The sequence below is a fragment of the Ambystoma mexicanum genome, chromosome 4p, assembly GCF_040938575.1.
Source record: "Ambystoma mexicanum isolate Mex_15411 chromosome 4p, UKY_AmexF1_1, whole genome shotgun sequence".
Classification (NCBI taxonomy): Eukaryota; Metazoa; Chordata; class Amphibia; order Caudata; family Ambystomatidae; genus Ambystoma; species Ambystoma mexicanum.
Window position 1 is genome coordinate 734,504,807 of NC_090927.1, and position 19,211 is coordinate 734,524,017.

Consider the following 19,211-nt stretch of genomic DNA (forward strand, 5'->3'; position numbering starts at 1 on the left):
TGTCTCAATGACCGAAGCTTCCTGGGAATGGGTATACAGGTCATTCTTATTGCGAACATAAATGTGGTAAAAAAACTGGCAAGAAGGGCTGGAAAAACGGCAGCATTTTCAATCCATTGAACTTCGGTAGATCATGCAAAGAGAAAATCTTGGTGCTGAAAATTCTTTTCAAGATGCATTATCTGCTTTGAGACTAAGCCAGAGGTTACAAGAATGGGGGCCTCTTCTATTGCCGCAGCCCCAAGTATCAGATCTTGGTCCCCGATTACATGCCAGCAGCAGTGTTGCTGGTGGGCGAGGGGTTAGGGGGCTATAGCCCTAGGTCTTTTAGTTGGAGGCCCGGATAGAAGCTCAGGGACTACACCAAAAGGCTAGCAAGCCCGAGTCCCGACAGTCCCAACATTAGCATATCCCTGGATCTTTTCCAAACCAGCAACATCCCTGCATACCAGGTAAATAAATAGTCCTATCTGAGCTAAAGATGTCTTGAAGAGCAGAGTCAGATCTGGTCACATTGACAAACAGTGCTTTCAGCCGCGTTGGCCCGCTCATGCAATAGGTAGATTGCAGGCTGGAATCTGCGAACATCGGGCTATGTTTTTTTTTGTCAAACAAGAGTAGGTGCATGACAAGAGAAGGATGGTTTGCAGATCCTCTCTTTGCAGATGAGTGGATATTCGATCTGGTTGGTTGATTTGTTGCATGAGGAGAGTGTGTCACCAGGTCTGTGGAGCTTAGCCACCAGGTACGCTGGTGTGGTACTTTTGACTGCTTTGTAGATGATACATACAGTCTAAAACAGTATCATGGCCTGAAGAGGAAGCCAATGTAATTTGTGTAAGACGGTGTTGATTTGGTCAAATTTCTGCGTAGCCATAATAAGATGTGCTGCAGCATGATGGACTGCTTTCAGGGGAGCCAAGCGGGTGGCAGGGAGTCCCCTCAGGAGGGCCTATTTCCCCACTGATGTGAGAGACCACAACGGCCTGCACTACCTATTGTTAAAGGATAACCTGTTCTGCTGAACAGGCCTGGTTTGATCCTGTACAGTCCAGAAGTCCTACGGAAGGATGAAGGGTTTGATTTTGTAAAGGATGGAGATTTGGAGCCAGACCGTTTGGGTCTTCTTGGCTATGTGCTTCTGGAAGGACAGGTCGCTCTCAGTGGTGAAGCCTAAGGGTTGCTGAAACTGAGAGTTTAAGATTAAATCCGTCTAGGCATATTGAGCCAGTGATGGACAGGTTGTTGTTTAGCAGGGGCACCTAGGAGGATGAATTCGGTCTTGGATGGATGGGTTAAGTTGGAGGTAAGCAGTCGACATCCAGGACTGGATGATTGCTAGTTAATCTCAAAAACGAATTAACAACAGTAAAACAGAGTATTGTCTGCTTATTGGTTGATGGCTATATTGATCTTTGGAGAGTGTGCCCAGAGGCTCCATCTTAAGGTTAAAAAGGATTAGTGAGAGGAATGGAGCCTTGGGGGACTCCACACGAGAGTGGGAGTCAGTTAGAATACATTATGTTTATCAGGACGGCCTGGTGTCTGCCGGAGAGGTAGGAAGTCAACCAATTCAGGACCGTGCCCGAGAAACCCATCCTGCCAGCAAGGATGGAGAGGAGGAATGGAGTAGAAGGCAGCTGGGAGGTCAAAGAGACATGATTCTTGATGCTGAACTAGGGGCAGAACCCCAACAGATAGTAATTTAGGATGTGTAGTTGTTCGGTTCTGGCGAGTACTTGTTTAGCAACTACTTTTCCAAGATTTTGCCACTAAACAAGGGGTTCATAATGGGCCGGTAGTTGGCCATGTGGTCTGGGTCTAGGGTCAGCTTTTCATGATCATGTGCTACAAAAACTGTGGACTGTGCACTGAGGTTTAGCATACAATCAGAATTGAATTCTGTGGCATTTTACATGTGTAATTGCAAATACTAGACAATTATAAAATGGATAGCAGTACAATTTTTGAATCTTATAAGCTGGTATTTTATGTCTTGATGTGTTTATGTTTCATGGAATGTTATGTTGTAATATTTGTCACAAAAGGCCGATGGAGCATTAAGTGTAAGTAGATAAATCTGAGAATCCCATCCACAGAACATTCCCACTATATTAGCAACACAACTAAAAGGAAATCACGTAGGAGAAAATGTTTATACAGTTTTTGCAGTGCATGACAGAATGAACTACGATTTTTATTCAACATAAGCAATCTATATGCCTACCTGGCCTTTGCTTTCCAAATCTTTGCTTGATCGAGCCATGCATCCAGACTCATGTAGGATTGCTTGAAATTGTCCCAAAAGTTGATTGTCCTTTAGAAAAAGAGTTAAGATTGGAGAATAAATATTTTTTCAAAACATTCTTCATTTTAGTGTTCCCTGTACGCACACGATGTAGCCCAACACTGCACACATATTCTAAGTTACGGGAGGTCGGGTAGCGGGGGGGGGGCATGTTTTATAGATGTGTAATCATTGTATAAAATGTTCCTCAGCTCGAATTAAAAACTCCTCGCCTAATTTTGTCTGGCGTACATTCGCAATAAATACATCTTTTATGACTTTTTTGTTGGGCACTTGTGTCTTATAGTTCAACGTGTGGCGTGGAAAGCGTCTTCTGGACTGATATCAATATTATTCAATTTTTCGATTGCAAAGGCTACCCAGGAAACGTACTTCATCCTGGGACAAATTATAGAGTTGTTTATTGCTGAGGGATATTGGCCCATGATTAAGTTTGACAAACTGGCATTAACCTACAGCAAACATAAGAAGGAGCATAGAGCAGAACATAAATATGAAACACGGTATATCATAAATATCCCACATACTTTGGGGATACGTCATTTTCCCGTCGAATATTCGTCACTTTTCTGTACATGCAGCTAGCAACAGTGTAGCTAAATGATTGATTTCTTAGAAACCGCACATCAATAATCATTAGTGCATCGATAATTTTTTTCCCTACGTAGATGCTCACATCAAATGCTGTGGCAATGTGGTTCCAGAACAGAATTTGGAACGTGACAAGATTCTGGGAACAAGTGCCATTCAGCAAGCAATGTGGTTACAATAGAACATTAAGCACTTAATTCTGAGAGGACTTGGGCGTAGAGTGCCACTCACTCGAGCAGTGACCACCATTACCACCCAAGACTTCCACAGAATGAGGTGCTTAAAGATATTAGCATCCCGGACCTGTGCCCAGGGTGTTGTTAGAATTTGTTTTTGTGGGAAAAATGCATACAGCATGCACCAAATCCCTCTGAAATAAACAACAAATGAAGATGACGGCGGGAAAGCGTAAAGAGAGGTCCTCCGAGCAGAGAGCGCTAGAGAGGGAGCCTAGTAGAGGCAAGCAGGGTGGGGTGAAGTCGGGGAGGGCAGGGGGTTGGGAGGGGATGTGCGGGGTGGGGGGTCAGAGGCCAAGGGGAGCAGCATTCGAGAAGGGGGAATTCAGTGATTAACATCCATGCTGATAAACACTTTTTCTTAAGTGCTTTATTCGGATAGATCACAATGCATTACAATAAGATACACAAAATAAATCACAAACATAAAATCGGCAAAGTACAAAAGGAACGGTTAGTGGCTGCCTGTAAAAAGTTGTAAAATACATACAATACATAAACTTCAAGGAATCCCTAAGATCCTGTATCACTCATAGGATATGTTTTACAATTGGGAAAGGCTTCAAGGGGAGAGTGTACTAGCAGCCCCAGTTGTTCAATATAGCTTGACAATCATAAAGCACACAAGGGGAGAGAAATCTCGCAGTCCCTCACGTAACGCTATTAGTAGGGCTCCCACTACTCAACAATCTCACGCGCATAAACCACGTACGGTGTACATACTTAGCCATGGAATACACCACCTTCCAGTCCACCGAGCGAAAGAAAATTAGCTTTGCCTCACCAGTAGTTCTTATATGCATATCAGTAACAGGAGTGATCGTAGATATCTTTTCTGCAAATGCAATAGAACTGGGCATATTAAAGTAAAATGCACCAGGGATTCGACAGCTAAATTACACAGCGGACAAACCCCAGAATTAAGGTGAGGCCAAGAACAAGTATAGCTTGCAACAGGCAAAAAGCCAAGTCTAAACTGTACGAAGAGAGATCGTTCGTACGGAGGTGGATCATGTAGACATTACGGCAATTACCCAGCAAGTTGACGCAGGAAATGTCCGGTCCATTCTTTAATGCAATTGTCAAGGATTCCAATTTTTCTTTTGAAGCAGCCGTGCCAGTGATTTCAGAGCATGTTTCGTAGATGCACAACACTCCTGTGGGGAAAACCACATTTGGCTAGTATTCCACCTCAACAACATGAATTTAACATGCTACACCCACCAAAATGTCCAGCCCCATTTAATTAAAAAAATTCCACTACTGCCTCTCTATAAGGGAACAGATTAGGGATGCCCACAACCAGATCCAGTATAGAGCAGATATTAAGAATATTTGATCGGCCACAGGCCAGGCTTGCAAGTCCAAAAGAAGCAAATGGGTAGGGGCATTCTTTGGTAACGGCAATACGTTCTTAAAAAACATGTTCTCAGGCGGGGACGCTGTTGCGCTTGGACGAACACAGGCACTTACTGAGTGAGCTCCGTTCAGGGGACCGCATCCTTTCAAATATCTGCAGCTGTGCATCGTTTGCTGTGGAACAGTGACCGCTGACTCCTTGCTGAGGCTCCCCTCCACCCAACATCCAATTTTGCGACCACGACTTGACCTGGGGCCAGAGATTTTGCCGTCTGCGCTGTGACCATGAGACAGCGCCACTCCTCCCTGGCCTTCGGCTACAGGTACGCTGCTCTACGGTGGGCATAGATGCCACGGCTGTGGGCCCAGCTGATGGGGAAGGATGCAGCAACAGCGAACTTCCTGCCTCCTTATTTTGCCATTAAGGAGTGATCCTCAGTGCCTTCCCACTCACACTGTTGGGCGGCCCTCACCCTCATCATCCGGTGACCCACCTGACTATTTTGCCACTCCGACGCGGCGGACCGCGCGCTTTTCGGAATCTCACCCATTAGAACGGGCGCCGACCCCTCTCACTGCCTGCCCTCCCCCTGCTGCATTAACCCTGCGGCCGTACCCGTGGGCTCGGCGAGGCACGTGTAACGACCCTACATCCTCCCCATTGGACTCCTCCCTGCCCACACGGGGAGCTGTGGCGGCGGCTAGCTGCGGCGTTGCTTTGGGGCTTCGCTCGCTGCGTCACCCTGTGTGCTGTTGGGTGCGCACGCTGCCTCCTCCTCGGTGCTCCCCCCCGTGCCTGATTCATGGAGACGCTGTTGCAGCATCGGTGTGTAATCATGGAAAACAAGTCCCAAAATCACTCCTGAAGCCAGTTGCATCAAGCGCCGCTATGCTGGGGGGGCTGCCACCGACAGTTCACTTGGTTTACCGTCACTGCTCCCCACTGACCTCTGCTGCCCCCCCTTTGGAGGAGAGGACATCACATCGTCCAACTACCTTCCCCACCATATGGTGCAACGGGGGCTCTGCCTACGCTCCATGGGTCTGCCGGCGTCGGCCTAACGTTGCCAGTTGCGCACCTACTACTGTTGTTGGGCGACCAGCAATCATCGTTCTGCACGACCTCCATACAACTTTGAAAATCCATATCAGCTGTACTGTTGCATGCTCGTTTGGAGGTCGGCCCATGCATTCTGAAGCAAGCAGGTGACTATTCGCGGGACGATCGGCTCCCCCAGCTAAAATCCACCATCAATATTCCATCCGGCTGCCGATCTCATCTCTGCCTGACGTCCCTTTGAGGCGCCCAACACCTGATTCCCTCTACACCCCTTTGCATGGCTGCCGCACAGACACTCATGCGGTGCCACAGGATCCCACAGCCCTGGCCAGAGTCCTGTGGTACACCGTTCAATGATTATGTGCCCTTGGCTGCTTACCATCTACACACTGGCACTCAACGCGCTCTCCTGCATCTATCATCCTTCTACCACTTGGTTCTAGCTTTCACTCAGTCCATTGGGGGGGCCCGAGCATCGGAACCGGCTGCGTCCTGCTCAAACTATTCACTTATCAATGCCGGTCCCCCCCTTGGAACCATGACAAAAGGTGCCGGCAAAAAACAGAGCTCCATTAATATGTTCACCAAGACACCGTCTATACCTGCTGGCGACATCTCGGAATCACAACCGTCCGCTTCGAGACCTCCTGAGCCCAATGAGTCTCAATCAATGATGGAGCTCATGCGCAAGGGGTTTACCACTCTGCAGTCCAAACTAGACAACATGAATGGTACTATCTCCTCAATTAAAGCACACATGGAAAAGACTGACAACTGAGTCACTGAAGTTGAAACGAGGCTGAGTGCGACAGAGGACAGCTTGGCTAGCCTTCAGGCCGAGGTCTCCACACTCTCTAGACAGATTTCTGAGGTTGCTAAAAAGAATGAGGATCTCGAATCGCACTCTAGACGCAACAATATCCACATCATTGGGGTCCCCGAGGACAGGATCGAGGGGACCATGGAAGACTTTGTTGAATGGACCTTGCAGGCACTCCTCGACTCTCCAAAGCTTTCACCACAATTCGCAATTGAAAGGGCTCACTGCGCAGTTACAGACAAACCGAAGCCTGGTCAGCCACCACGCCCTATTATAGCACGTGTCCTAAAGTACAGCGACCGTGATGCCCTGCTCAAAGCCGCGAGGGTCAAGGGAGACCTCTACCTGGGATCTCATTTGTACCCGGATTTCTCAGTGGCGGTCCAGCAGGAGCGTAAATCCTTTTTTGCAACCAAGAGGAGGCTGCAAGATCTTGGGGTCAAATACTTGATGCTGTATCCAGCCAAGCTCAGGATCGAACACTCCAACCAGGTCTTCTTTTTTACCATCCCTGAGGAGGCCTCCAAATTTATCGACTATCACTTTCCTGGATGATTTCACCTGTGCAGACGATCATGCTCTATGTCATGATGATTGTCATGCAATACACGCAGGTCCTTTACTGTTTCCCCCCGGCCCTGCTGCTGTGGTGGCCCTTGAATCAGCCCTGTGCTGTCTGGTTATTGCTGCCTTGCTAATGTTGTCTACATTGTTTTGCCCCTCCACTTATATGATCTACCACTAATGTTGCACACTACATTTTTCTGTCCGTCCAGGCTTAGATCTGAAATCATATCCATGTGGAGAAAACAGCCTATGATGGTATACTGTGCCTAACTGTTTTGCTGGTCCCTGTGTATCCTGATGTTGGAAATTCCTTGGTCTGACTCTCATGTTATTTGCGTACTTGTATTGGCTCTTGGATTGTCTTCATCACCGTACTTGGTCCGCCTGTCTCTGTTCATCATTAGCACAATAGCCACTTTGATCCTTATTTTTGGTCCCCGGTTCGGAAGCATCAGCGCCCAACAAGTGCACAACCCCCCAGACGATGATGCCGTTGTTTTTGTTGCTGTTTGTTGGGAGTTGGGATTTCAATCCTATGATTAGGAGAGGGTTGTGGGTGGGTGAGGCTAGGGGGGGGTGAGTTATAACAGAAGATGCTTGGCATGCAAAGTGTGGCTTGAGTATGTGCTCATTTTATGGTGTACGCAATTCATAAATAGACGTCGGACCCAATATCTAGTATTTTCCATGTCACTTGGTTACCCCGATGGCTGATCAAGACTTGGTCTACATGAGATGGAATGTGAGGGGTCTCGGAAATCACAAGAAGATGCATAATTTGCAGTTGTACGTGGAACACCACAGGGTTAAAATCCTTTTTTTTCAGGAGACACACGCCAGAACCGAGGGTTGTAGCAGGTTCGCCAAGACATGGGGTCCCCAAAGGTATTACACGAGCTACTCCACCCAAAACAGGGGTGTCATGATCATGATTCACAGGAGTGTGAAGTTTCAACACATCATATCCTATATAGACCCATTAGGCCGTTATGTCCTGCTTTACGGCAGACTACTTAGTAAAGAGGTTGTTCTTCTCAATGTGTACGGGCCCAAAATTGACGACCCTGAATTTTACACACACCTGGTCTCCCTACTTGCTGGATTCCCCCTTGTCCCGATCCTCTGGGGTGGAGATTTCAATACAATCCTCGATGTAGACTGGGATAGATCGGGTTCTCGGCCCCACCAACTTTCCAGTGCTGCTAAAATGATTTTGGCCGCTCTACCACAACTACCATTATTGGACGCATGGAGACTCATACACCCCGATTCCCAAATGTACTCATTCTACTCCTCTGTGCATGATTCGCATTCCAGGATAGATAGGCGGCTCACATCTGACATACCCATTAGGAACATCACTCGTATGTCAATCCTACCCCAAACTTTTTCAGACCACTCCCCGGTGATAATTTCCCTTAATTGAGACTTTGACCGGGATAAGACCCGGTCGTGGAAGATGAAACCGCAGTCCCTCTTGGACCTAGCCTTTAACCTAGACCTGCAATACGCTATAGATGATAACACCGGGTCAGTCTGCACGCAGGCCACCCTCTGGGAATCTTTCAAGACCTACATCAGGGGCATTGCCATCTCTAAGGAATCTGGTATCCTTAAAGTGATCAGAAGGAACATATCAAAAAGCAAAGCTGTACTCTCCTCCCTTGAGGCCCAATATGCCCAGACACAGTCCACCGAGGCCCTCTCCAACATTGGCATGGAATTAGATACATTCTGTATGCATGCTGAGCACAAAAGGACATTCATTGACTCTCCGGCCCTCGCCAGGAGGTATGGAGAAGGTGAACGGCATGGTTGTGTTTTGGCCAGGCTACTCTGCCAGGAAACAAGCTCCCCTAATATTCCTGCTATAGAGAAACCTGACAGTTCCCTGGCCCTACTCTCACAGGACATCAATGCAGAGTTTCTAGCGTCCTACAAATCTTTATACTCCAATGTTGACACCACTCCTACTTCTGAAGTGGGCGCTTTTTTGGACACCCTTCCCCTATCTGTCCTTTCCAACGAAACTCGCAATGATCTCGACATACCTATTTCGGCCGAAGAAATATCCGAAGTGATTAACTCCCTGGCTTCAGGTAAAGCCCCTGGCTCTGACGGCCTCCCGATTTAATTTTATAAGCAATACAAATCACGACTGGTTCCCCAAATCCTGGTACTATGGGAGGAGTCCTGTGAGGCAGGTATATCACCACCATCACTTTGTGAGGCCATTATAATGGTCCTTCTCAAACCGGGCAAACCCCATACCCAATGTCTCTCATATCGCCCCCTTTCCCTCATTAACAGCGATATTAAGATCTTTGCTAAGATCTTGGCCCTTCGCCTGACCCCTTACATGCCTCACACCATTCACTCAGACCAATCTGGGTTAGATTGACCTCCCTCAACCTTCATCATCTATTTAACATCATTAGCCAACCCTAACACTCATGCCGTGGCGGCGGCCCTCGATAGGCAGAAGGCTTTCGACTCTGTCTCATGGGGCTATCTTTGGCTTGTGCTTACTAAATGTAATTTCAGACCCCGTTTCCTGTCATGGGTTAAATTATTATACTCAGATCCGGTCCCCAAGGTCTGCACTGAGGACAGATGTTCTATACCGACAATTCCTTACTCTTTATCCACTCGCCTGAACACAATCTCGCCCCGATCTTGGAGGACATTGTCCACTTTGGTCGGATATCTGGACGCAGGGTGAACTGTTGCAAATTCACGCTTTTTCCCCCTCACCAACGCCACCCCTCCTCCATCTGACCTCATGGGATTCGCTTGGGCACAATCTGAACTCACGTACCTTGGGGTAGTCGTTGCCCGACAATCCGAATTAATATTTGAGTCCAACTTCCACAACTACTTAAACACACTGACTAAGAAATGTTCGGGATGGGCTAAACTTCCAATTTCCTTGGCTGGCAAGGTTGGAATCTTAAAAATGATTGTGCTTCCCCAACTCCTTTACCGCTTTCTCAACCTTCCTCTTCGACCTGGTAGGGAATTTTTCCAATCACTAAACCGCACGATTAACTTGTTCCTGTGGCACTCTGGGGTAGTTCACCTTAAACTAGACACTCTAGCTACTCCAATGGACAATGGTGGCTTTGGAGCTCCCAACTTTGAGAAATATTGGCTGGTCGCTGAAGCGAAATTTGCGTCGCACTGGTTTAATACTTCGAATCCTCCTCCACATGTTAGACTTGAACAGCCGGCGGTTGGGGAATGCGATATTCGCTCCTTGGTTCTCTCTCCCCCACATCTTAGTTGTAGTCGCTCAGATCCGGTAGGTACCACGTTCCTTGCTTTGTCTAAAATGTGGTTGCTGTCCAACGAGTCTCTGCCTTTTCATGGCTGTCTGCTCCTCTGAAATTTCATTAAGTGTGCTCCCCTGTAGTGCGCCTCTGGGCGGAGTCGGGATTCAAAGCTATCCGTGATGTTTTCGTTCAGGGCAACTTCTTGGAATGGGCTGACTTACCTGAGGCCTTGCGACAGAGGTCACCTATCTGGCTTCAATACGCAGGCCTTCACCGGTTCCTTGTAAGATGATACCTGGGTTTTCCCACTATACCACCTGATGATCCTATTTTAGCTGAGCTCAAGAATGTGAATACCTTTAGAGGGAAAGTGTCCAGGTTATATGCCCTATTACAATCCAAATCTACTCCTCCATTTGACAACCTCAAACGTTCTTGGTTGGAGGACCTGGTGGTCGATATCACTGATCATCGTTGGAAACGTATGTGTGCCCACACCAATAATGTGTCATTTAATTCACGTTTCAAGCTTATACAATTCAAAATCTTACACAGATTCCACTACATTCCAATCAGGCTACACGGCATATCACCAGATCATTCCTCTAGGTGTCCTAGGTGCGCCTCTGAGGACGCTACCTACCTCCATATGCTCTGGTCCTGCCCATCCCTTACTCAATTCTGTCTGATATCCTTGACCACGACATTGCCCCATCTCCACTAGGCTGTCTCTTTCATGACTTTCCCGGTCTCGGCCGGGACTCCAGGAGGTTGGCGGGACTATGCATGCTCCTTGCAACTCGTTGTATCCTACTATGCTGGCTCAGGCCGCGTGTCCTCATGCACTCACAGTGGCTGGCTGCTGTGACTTGGGCCTCTGACACCGAGGAGCCCTCGGTGAACTTACAACCTCCAATGTCCAAACACAGAAATGTCTGGTCACAGCTCCGCGTCTACATCTCCTCTATTTCCGCCAATGAGATGGATGGGTCGACCTTATCCTCTCCCACCAACAACTCCACTTGACCTATACATTAATTGCTGTTTACATATACGCCTTTTGTGCGATCATATGCAATGCCTATTCTACGTGATTGTCGTTGCTGTGCACCAAATGTTTGTATTCATACTGTTGTTGCCTAATGTGTATCCATGCTCTCTCTCTCCTCTGTTGTAATGTCAAGTGCTATACATAAAGTGTTAAAAAAAAACATGTTCTCAGTCACAGACAGCCCCTTGGGGACAGCATACACCCAAATCCCTGCACCATACGCTGCGGCAGGAAGTGCCTGGCTCCTGAACAGTTCTATAGCTGCATAAATCACCCCGCTTCCCCTACTCCAAAAGGAGGAGGAGATCCCACCCCCATATTTACATAAGGTGACCCTAACTTTTTCCACTTGGTCTGTCTGGCTTGATATCTCATTGAACCTTATCCCTAGATAATCAAATTGCTTGACCTGTTCTATAAAAACATGGTAGCCCATGCCAGGAGCATGGAATGTGGGTTTACTAGCAAGAGAAGTTGTCAATTCTGCAATTGTGATGCATTCAGCACAGGGAGCTGAGTCATGCTGGGAGCTGCTCAGAGGCAACGTCCCACCACCCACTGTAGATGAGCTCTCTGTAGACCCTCAAGAACATCCAAACAATGATGAGAGGGCTTGAATTGTAGAAAATACAACTTTAATGCAAATGCAATTTGTTAAGGATACCAACCGGGCGTCACACACTGGACCAGAACACTTGGTCTTGGCCTGGTATGTGGTGCTCAATAGGAATGCTTTTTCTTTCATTTCAATTAATTCAAATTGAGCCGATACCCGACCCGTTTCACACACCCTTTTACAAATATCCCAGGTCACAATGGACCATGAACCAGGACGATTGGTGAAATACAATATTTATTTATTTTTAGAATTCACAAAAAATAACACACATTTTAATATTGGGCAGCAATCACCAATGAAGTGATAATTACAATGGAAATGGAAGCAATGCACAGTTTAATAGGAGCACTTTTTGAATTCGAATAGACAGCACCCAAGTTAAGGTTTCCCCCTGCAATGTTCCCTCAAACTACAAATAATTAATGTGCGGTTAAATCTTTGAGACAAATATGATTTCTCACGACAACAGTAATGCATACACCCCAGCAATCACAAAGCAAGGGATCAACAAGAAGCATACAATTCAAAAACAAGTAGAAAATTAGAACATGCTGCAGCCGAATGACACGTTGGAAAGTTGCAATATTCTCAATTCCTGTTTAAAATGACACAAACGAATTTGAGGAAAAACAGGTGAAATACTTGAATTCTCAATGCGTTTTTTGGGCCGGGGAATAGGTATATATCACAGGGACAATATAGACGTGAAAATAGGTGTCTAGCTGGTGAATTGAGATTGATTTGGAAGGTAGAGTGAGGTTCGTTTTCAGGAAAATATAGCAGTGAAAAAGAGAAAATCGGTTTTAAAAAAACAAAGACAAATTTTACTTAAACTAGATTTAATGGCTAAGAAAAGAGGAATGCCACCCTTGGATATAAAAATTACACTGCAGTTGTAACCCTTCACGCAGTGTAGCCCTTTTCTTTAGGGAAAATTAATTTATTTAATCAAAATATCACTAATGACTTATGATCTATGCAGAACAAAAGGAAAATACGAAAGTGGCGCTAACGCTGGGAAATCCAATGACAGGGTGCACAGAGAATTCTAACAGTTTTAACAAGTTACCAGAGTAGGGATAGGATTGCTTAGAGAGTGGAACAAAGCCAAACTGGTCAAGATGGGGTAGACTTCTGTGTTATGGGATACTCACAGTCCACGCTTGGGTTTGGGAATTTTGGAACAGTCAACAGGGTTCTGGTCACTGCACCGCTTGGGTCACCAGGTAGCGGACTCTCCTGGCAAAAGGCAGCTGGGCAAAGGTCTGGTCACCTGATGGCAATTGCAGCTGGGCAATTCGGGTCATTGGATGGCACAGGTAGTGGACAAGCCGGTCTGGTCTCAGGATGCTAAGGTACCACAGCCTTTCCCTTTTTAAATGGGATTTTAGTGGGATTTTCTTAATCTAGGCCTTTGCTGGAGTAGATGAGCTATGCTTTTGCCTGGCAGTGAAAACTGGTCAGCTTTGTTTTGGCCTTGTAGTGGAATCTGGAGTCTGGCAGGATGAATGGCGAAGATCAGGAATGCAGGCGCTGGAAATTCAGGAGAAAGTGTGTCTGGAGCTCTGTCAACCACTTATTTATAGAGCATGGTGACATCACAGAATTATTGTTGGGCAGCACTGAGCTAGGCCTACCTCCAAGAAGCAGATAGGACAATCAATGTTGGTTGCCTCCTCGAGGAGGAGTCCCAGTTTATGAGGTTGCATTTTATGAGGTAAAAAGCCATCCCACAGTCCTTTTTGCCAAAAATCAGTCATAACCTAATTTACACATTTATACATTTGTGCACTTTAACAAATCACATGGGCAGATTACACATTGTATGTAGAGCATAGCAGTCCAATCCTCACGGTTGTGGGACCTTGTTCCGCCCTTCTACCAGTTTTTCACGCTTTTCAGAGAGAATTATATTACTTAAAATTCTATAACTTTACACATGTGTATAGATTATTATTAGGCATATCAGTGTTAAATTTGACAGTGGCATCCTGTACACTTTCAGTGGAATACCCAATTATCTGCCATTTCTATTCCCCATGTGGCAGTGAAGTCTATGATGTATTAAATTAAAGCCCATGAAATAACATTTAAACTGTTAAGTTTTCACATTTTTGTGAAGTCCTGTTGCAAAGATAAAAGTCTTACCAGTTTTATTTAAAAGGTAGTCTTTGAAACAAATGGCCATCCTTTGTCCTTCGCTGGAATCTTTTTTTTCTCTTCAGCTACCCCCCAACTGTCAGTTCAGCCCATTGTGGAGGGGGGTTTCCTAGTCTGATTGAACTTTTATGACTTCACAGGTTGGTGTCCCAGAAGTTCCATTGTAAGAGACTGGAGCGCAGACCATAGTCTGTAAAGGTAGAACTTATCACTTGTGTGTTAGGATCTACTGTGAATGGCCTTCTGTTGCTAGCATCCCCCCAAGCAGAAACCTGTCTTGGGCTGGTTTCTCCCAGGTTGCCAATGCAGTTTAATTTATTTCATTTATTTTCACTCTGAATTAGAAGAAAACCTGCTGAATAACACCATCTCATACATGTATTGCACAGCACAATCCCCTTTCACATTGCTAGGCAAGGATAGGTTTTTGTTCAACATAGTCCTTTTAAAACAGGCATTTCCCGTTAATCGGAGCAGTGTGCCACGGCTGTTTAGACATCTCCCTCCATTGAGGCTGCTGCAGAACTCTGATTTCGAGTACTGAACAAAAACTGTCTCCTTGACATGACAAAATGTGGAGGCACTGCTGAAATGGGGCTACGAAATGGACTGTCCCATTGTTTGGTTGCAAAAATAAAAACAGGCTTGTCTTGGTAGCCATTGATTCTGGCTCCTCAGGTTCTGATAAAAATAAACAGGCCAACACAGTGTCTGGTCCTAAGCCCTTTAGTAACCCTGCAGAGCATCCTAATATAAAAAGCCATTGGGAATGGCTGCTGTCCGCCTCCCCAGCTGAGGTCCTGAGGAAAAGCTGTCGATTAAGTCCTAGAACACTCGTGGTCATGCACATTTATTTGGGGAAGGTTTCCTGCAAATTTATATTGCAACGCTGATGTAATTTTGCTACAGGAGACTTGAATAACGAGGGAGGTGGTTGTTGATGGGTTCACTTGTTTTAGTAGCTTGGCTACACGGGGGAAAAGAGTCACCCATTTGGATGTTTGTTGACTTTGTGTGCCAATGCTTTTAGAGCTTGCGATTTTACCACGGGAGACGCTAATCCTAACATTTTGACTGTTGAGGTCAAAGTGGCTAGCAAACATGAAATAGTGATCGTAAATGTGTATGCTCCGCCAGGTGGTGGGTACACTGAATCATCTCAAATGTTAACATATAACACACTTACATTAGTTATTGAAAGTAAGTAAACATGGGATTGACATTTTAATAGGAGGCGACCCAAATGCGAGCTGCTTGTTTGTTTATTGATTTATATAGCACACCAAACCCGGAGGTATCAGGACGCATTTACATAAAGTTACAAGTATGCTTCTGGCTTAAATTACAGTAGTTATAATATTTACAGTTGAATTGTACATAATAAGAGCATAATACAGATAGAAAATACACAGGACATTACAATTCAGGTACAAAGGAAGATACATTAACAGTCAGTGGAAGTAGCTACACTGCCACTGAGTCACATGTAAAGGCTAGGATTATCCAATTATGTCAAAGGTCCTTAGCAACGAGCCAATTTATAGTATTTCGCCTGAAGTTATGAAATGGTTGGTCTGCTCTCAAGGAAGGAGGGAGGGCGTTCCAGGATTGCACAGCCATAACAGGAAAACTACTCCCCTCTGCCTTTTTTTATTTGAATCTAGGTACGACCAGACAAAATGAGTTGACTGTCCTTGTAGGGCGTGACAAGAATTTTTCATGATTCTCTCAGAGAGGCAGAGTGGGACCACTTAATTAAGACATGTATGGGTTAGTGAGACAGTTTTAAGCATAATTTTGGCCTTAGTGGATAGCCATTTGTACTGTCTCCTCAACTCCGAGATATGCTCACTCCTTGGTATGCCAAGTGCTGAACTGAGCGCATTGTTTTGAAGAATTTGGATTTTATTAATAATGTACTTGCTCGCGCCCAGGTATAGTACATTACAATAGTCCAGCCTATAGAGGATAAGGGCTCTAGCTAGGATCGTACAGCTTTCTTTGGACAGAAAGGGTTTACAGGCCCTAATCAACTTGCAGGTATATGCTGTGGAGGAGGCCATGGCATTAACTTGCTTACTTAGTGTGAGGGCTGAATCAAGGTAAAAACCTAGCTTTTTTACCTCGTTTATGACTTTAATGTAATTCCCATCGATATTGATAGAAGTGTATTTTGTACTAAGTCTGTTGAGGTTGGCTGCAGTTACGAGTATCAGCAGCTCCATCTTATCATCATTCAGTCATAGGCCGTGTGCGGCCATCCATACCTGGATGATTAGGTACATTTTATTCACTAGTACCAAGTCCTTGTCGTAGTCTCCCGTAAGAGGTATGAGGATCTGGGTGTCATCTGCATAATTACTGTAGGTGACACCCAGATGGTCCAAGTCATCGAACAATGGCTTCATGAATATATTATACATTGTTGGTGAAACACAGGAACCTTGTGGCACACCACAGGTTATTGGAATAGGGTCAGCGGCAGCTGAAGGAGAGAAGACTCTCATAGTCCTATTGTTCAAAAAGGATTTGATCCAAGTAATAGCATCCTGTGAAAAGTGAGCAGCTAAGGCGAGATGTTTACATAGTACTTTGTGATACACCAAATCAAAGGCGGCGGAAAGATCAAGGAGAGGTAGCAGGGCCATTTTTCCTTTATCTTTGAGCTCCTCGATCTGGGTCTTTAGGTCTAACAATGCCGTTTCAGTACCGTGTTGTGGCCTAAATCCTGATTGACAGACTCCTAGTAGGTGATTGGTCTCTAGGTACTCCTGGATCTGGATGTAGGCCACTTCATCTAGTATCTTAAGTAGGAAGGGTAGTGTATTAATCGGCCTGTAATTAGTTGGAATGGTCGGTTCCAGAGATTGTTTTTTAGGAGGGGTAAGACCCAGGACTCCTTTAAATTACTGGGACAGTGCCGGATGAGAACGATGCGTTAATTTAGTGATAAGAGGCGCCAGGTCTCTAGCAGCGTCTTTAATTATATGGGCTGGGCAGCTATCTCCTTGACATCTTGAAGGTTTGAGGGAGGAGATGATTTATTCAACCTCATGGGTAGAGACTTGTGAGAATCTGAAGCAGTAAGGAGGTTTGGTGGAGTGAGCCATGGTAGTGACGTTCTTGCCTATGTCGGGTTAAGTTAGCTCTTTTGTCTGCAATCTTATTCTGAAGGAAGGGAACTTTGTTTGTTAGGGCATTCTGGATATTTGTACACCAGATTTTGTCCTTCAGACAATCATCTGACTGAGTTATGGGAGCTTCCATTTCTCTTAAGATGATGAACAGTTCCTTAGTACTTGAGCTATCTTTCTTAATCCTATCATTGTAGGTTTCCTGTTTAGTACGTATTATTTCTTTTTTGTAGAAGGCAGCTATGTTGATCAGGTTAGTTTTGTTTTCTTCAGTGGGTAAATATTTCCACAGGACTTCTAGTTTACTCTTTTCTACTCTCAAGGATTTTAGTTGGGGAGTGAACCATGAGTTCAGGTGAGCTCTAGGTTTACTTTTCTGCAATTTAAGTGGGGCAATGGCATCTGGTGCTTTATTCATAGTGGCATTGTAGGCATCTACTAAGGAGGCTGGATTAGAAACGTCCGGTAATGAGTTAAGGGTGGGGGTTATGAGTGGTATGCTCTTGTCCACCATGATATTCCTTTTGTTCCTTGTGAGGGGTAGGAATGCTATTAAGTTGACTTAGTAGTTGGATGTTAGCTAATAGGGTAAAGGAGAGTAGGAAGTGATATGTCCATGTTTGGGGAGTAATAGAGGTGATTGATGCTTCACAATTGAGGTCCGCCACCCAATGTAATGTTCTACCTTTGTCATGGGTAGCCAAGGTCACTCTTTGGGTGAATCCAAGTTCGGTAAGCGTATTAAATATGGCCAGAGCATGTTGGTCGTTAGGATCATTGAAACCCAAGTTGAGATCCCCAAGCAGAAGTATTTGGGAGGAGGCTTTGGTGTTATCAGAAAGTATTATGGAGATGTCTTCTTCAAATGAACCAATCGGTCCTGGTGGTCTGTAGATTAAGTGGGCTGTTAGAGTACTGGAGTTGGAGGTGGGTAATTTAACTGTCAGTAGTTCACAAGAATTGACAACTGGTGAAGGGGCTATTCTCATAGCTAGGTTAGACTTAGCAATGAGGGCAATGCCTCCTCCCCTGGAGTAAACTCTGTCTGCTCTTATGATATTATAGTTGTCAGGTACTGCAAGTAGGAGGGCCGGGCCTTCAGCTGCATGTAACCATGACTCGGTTACTGCTAGGAAGTCAAGGTTATCGGCTGTGATCAAGTCTGCTATCTCAGTCGCATGCGCCACCAATGATCTAGCATTAATTAAAGAGCCCTTGATATTTAGGGTATTAGTGTTGGTCAAGGAGGCAATAGATTTGCTCTGACATACTTTATTGTTGGAGATTTGAATAGGGGCTGTGGCATTATTTTTCTTTCTGTCATTAGATTGGGTGTTATGGTTGTTCCCCATATTAGGTGCTCCTGTTTTGGCTAGAATATTGGTGTTGTTGGAAATTTGATCAGTGGCTGTGGCATACTTTATCTTTCTGTCATTAATATTGGTATTGTGGTTGTCCCCCGTGTTGGGAAGACCTGTTTTAGCTAGAGTATTAGTCAGTGGTTCATGGAGTCTAGTTAATCTAGCGCGAAGTCTATTATTTCTGACTGAAATGGAACAGGGTATATTTGTTTTGTTTAGGGTGCAGTTGATTTTCAGATTAGTTGGTAGCAGGTGGGTGGCAGGTAGTGGTACCACACCACTGGTGTGTTCTCATTGGGTGGAGTTGATATCCAAGATCAACGTAGGTAAGAATCTAGTGGGTTTGATCGTTAAGAACTAATTGTCAAACTTAAGCCGTGGGTGGAATGGAGTCGGTTTGATTCCCAATAGCAGAAAGGTTTTGTTGGCCATAATAAGGTACGGATAGTCAAGGTAGTTGGAGGCTACTGTATTAGCCTGTAGGCCTACAATCAATAAGGTGCACAGTAGTTTTAACAGTAGGTAGGCGGTAATGTGCATAGTGCTCGTGGAGTGCCGCAGTTGAATGCAACACTGCAATTTTATAAAGATATCCAACAGAGATGCAGGGCCCCACAGCGTCAAGCAATTGGTGGTGCTAGACAAAAGTAAATGGTATGAGCAGTAATGTTGC

General features: G+C 45.3%; 1 protein-coding gene across 1 annotated transcript in view; it reads right to left on the reverse strand.

Moving 5' to 3' along the window:
- LOC138453436 (uncharacterized) overlaps nt 1-19,211 on the reverse strand; it is a 270,880-nt gene that overhangs the window by 110,793 nt on the left and 140,876 nt on the right. The window contains exon 3 of the mRNA XM_069606289.1: nt 2,228-2,317. Within this exon, the coding sequence (XP_069462390.1) occupies nt 2,228-2,317 (90 nt within the window). The remainder of the gene's footprint in view (nt 1-2,227; nt 2,318-19,211) is intronic.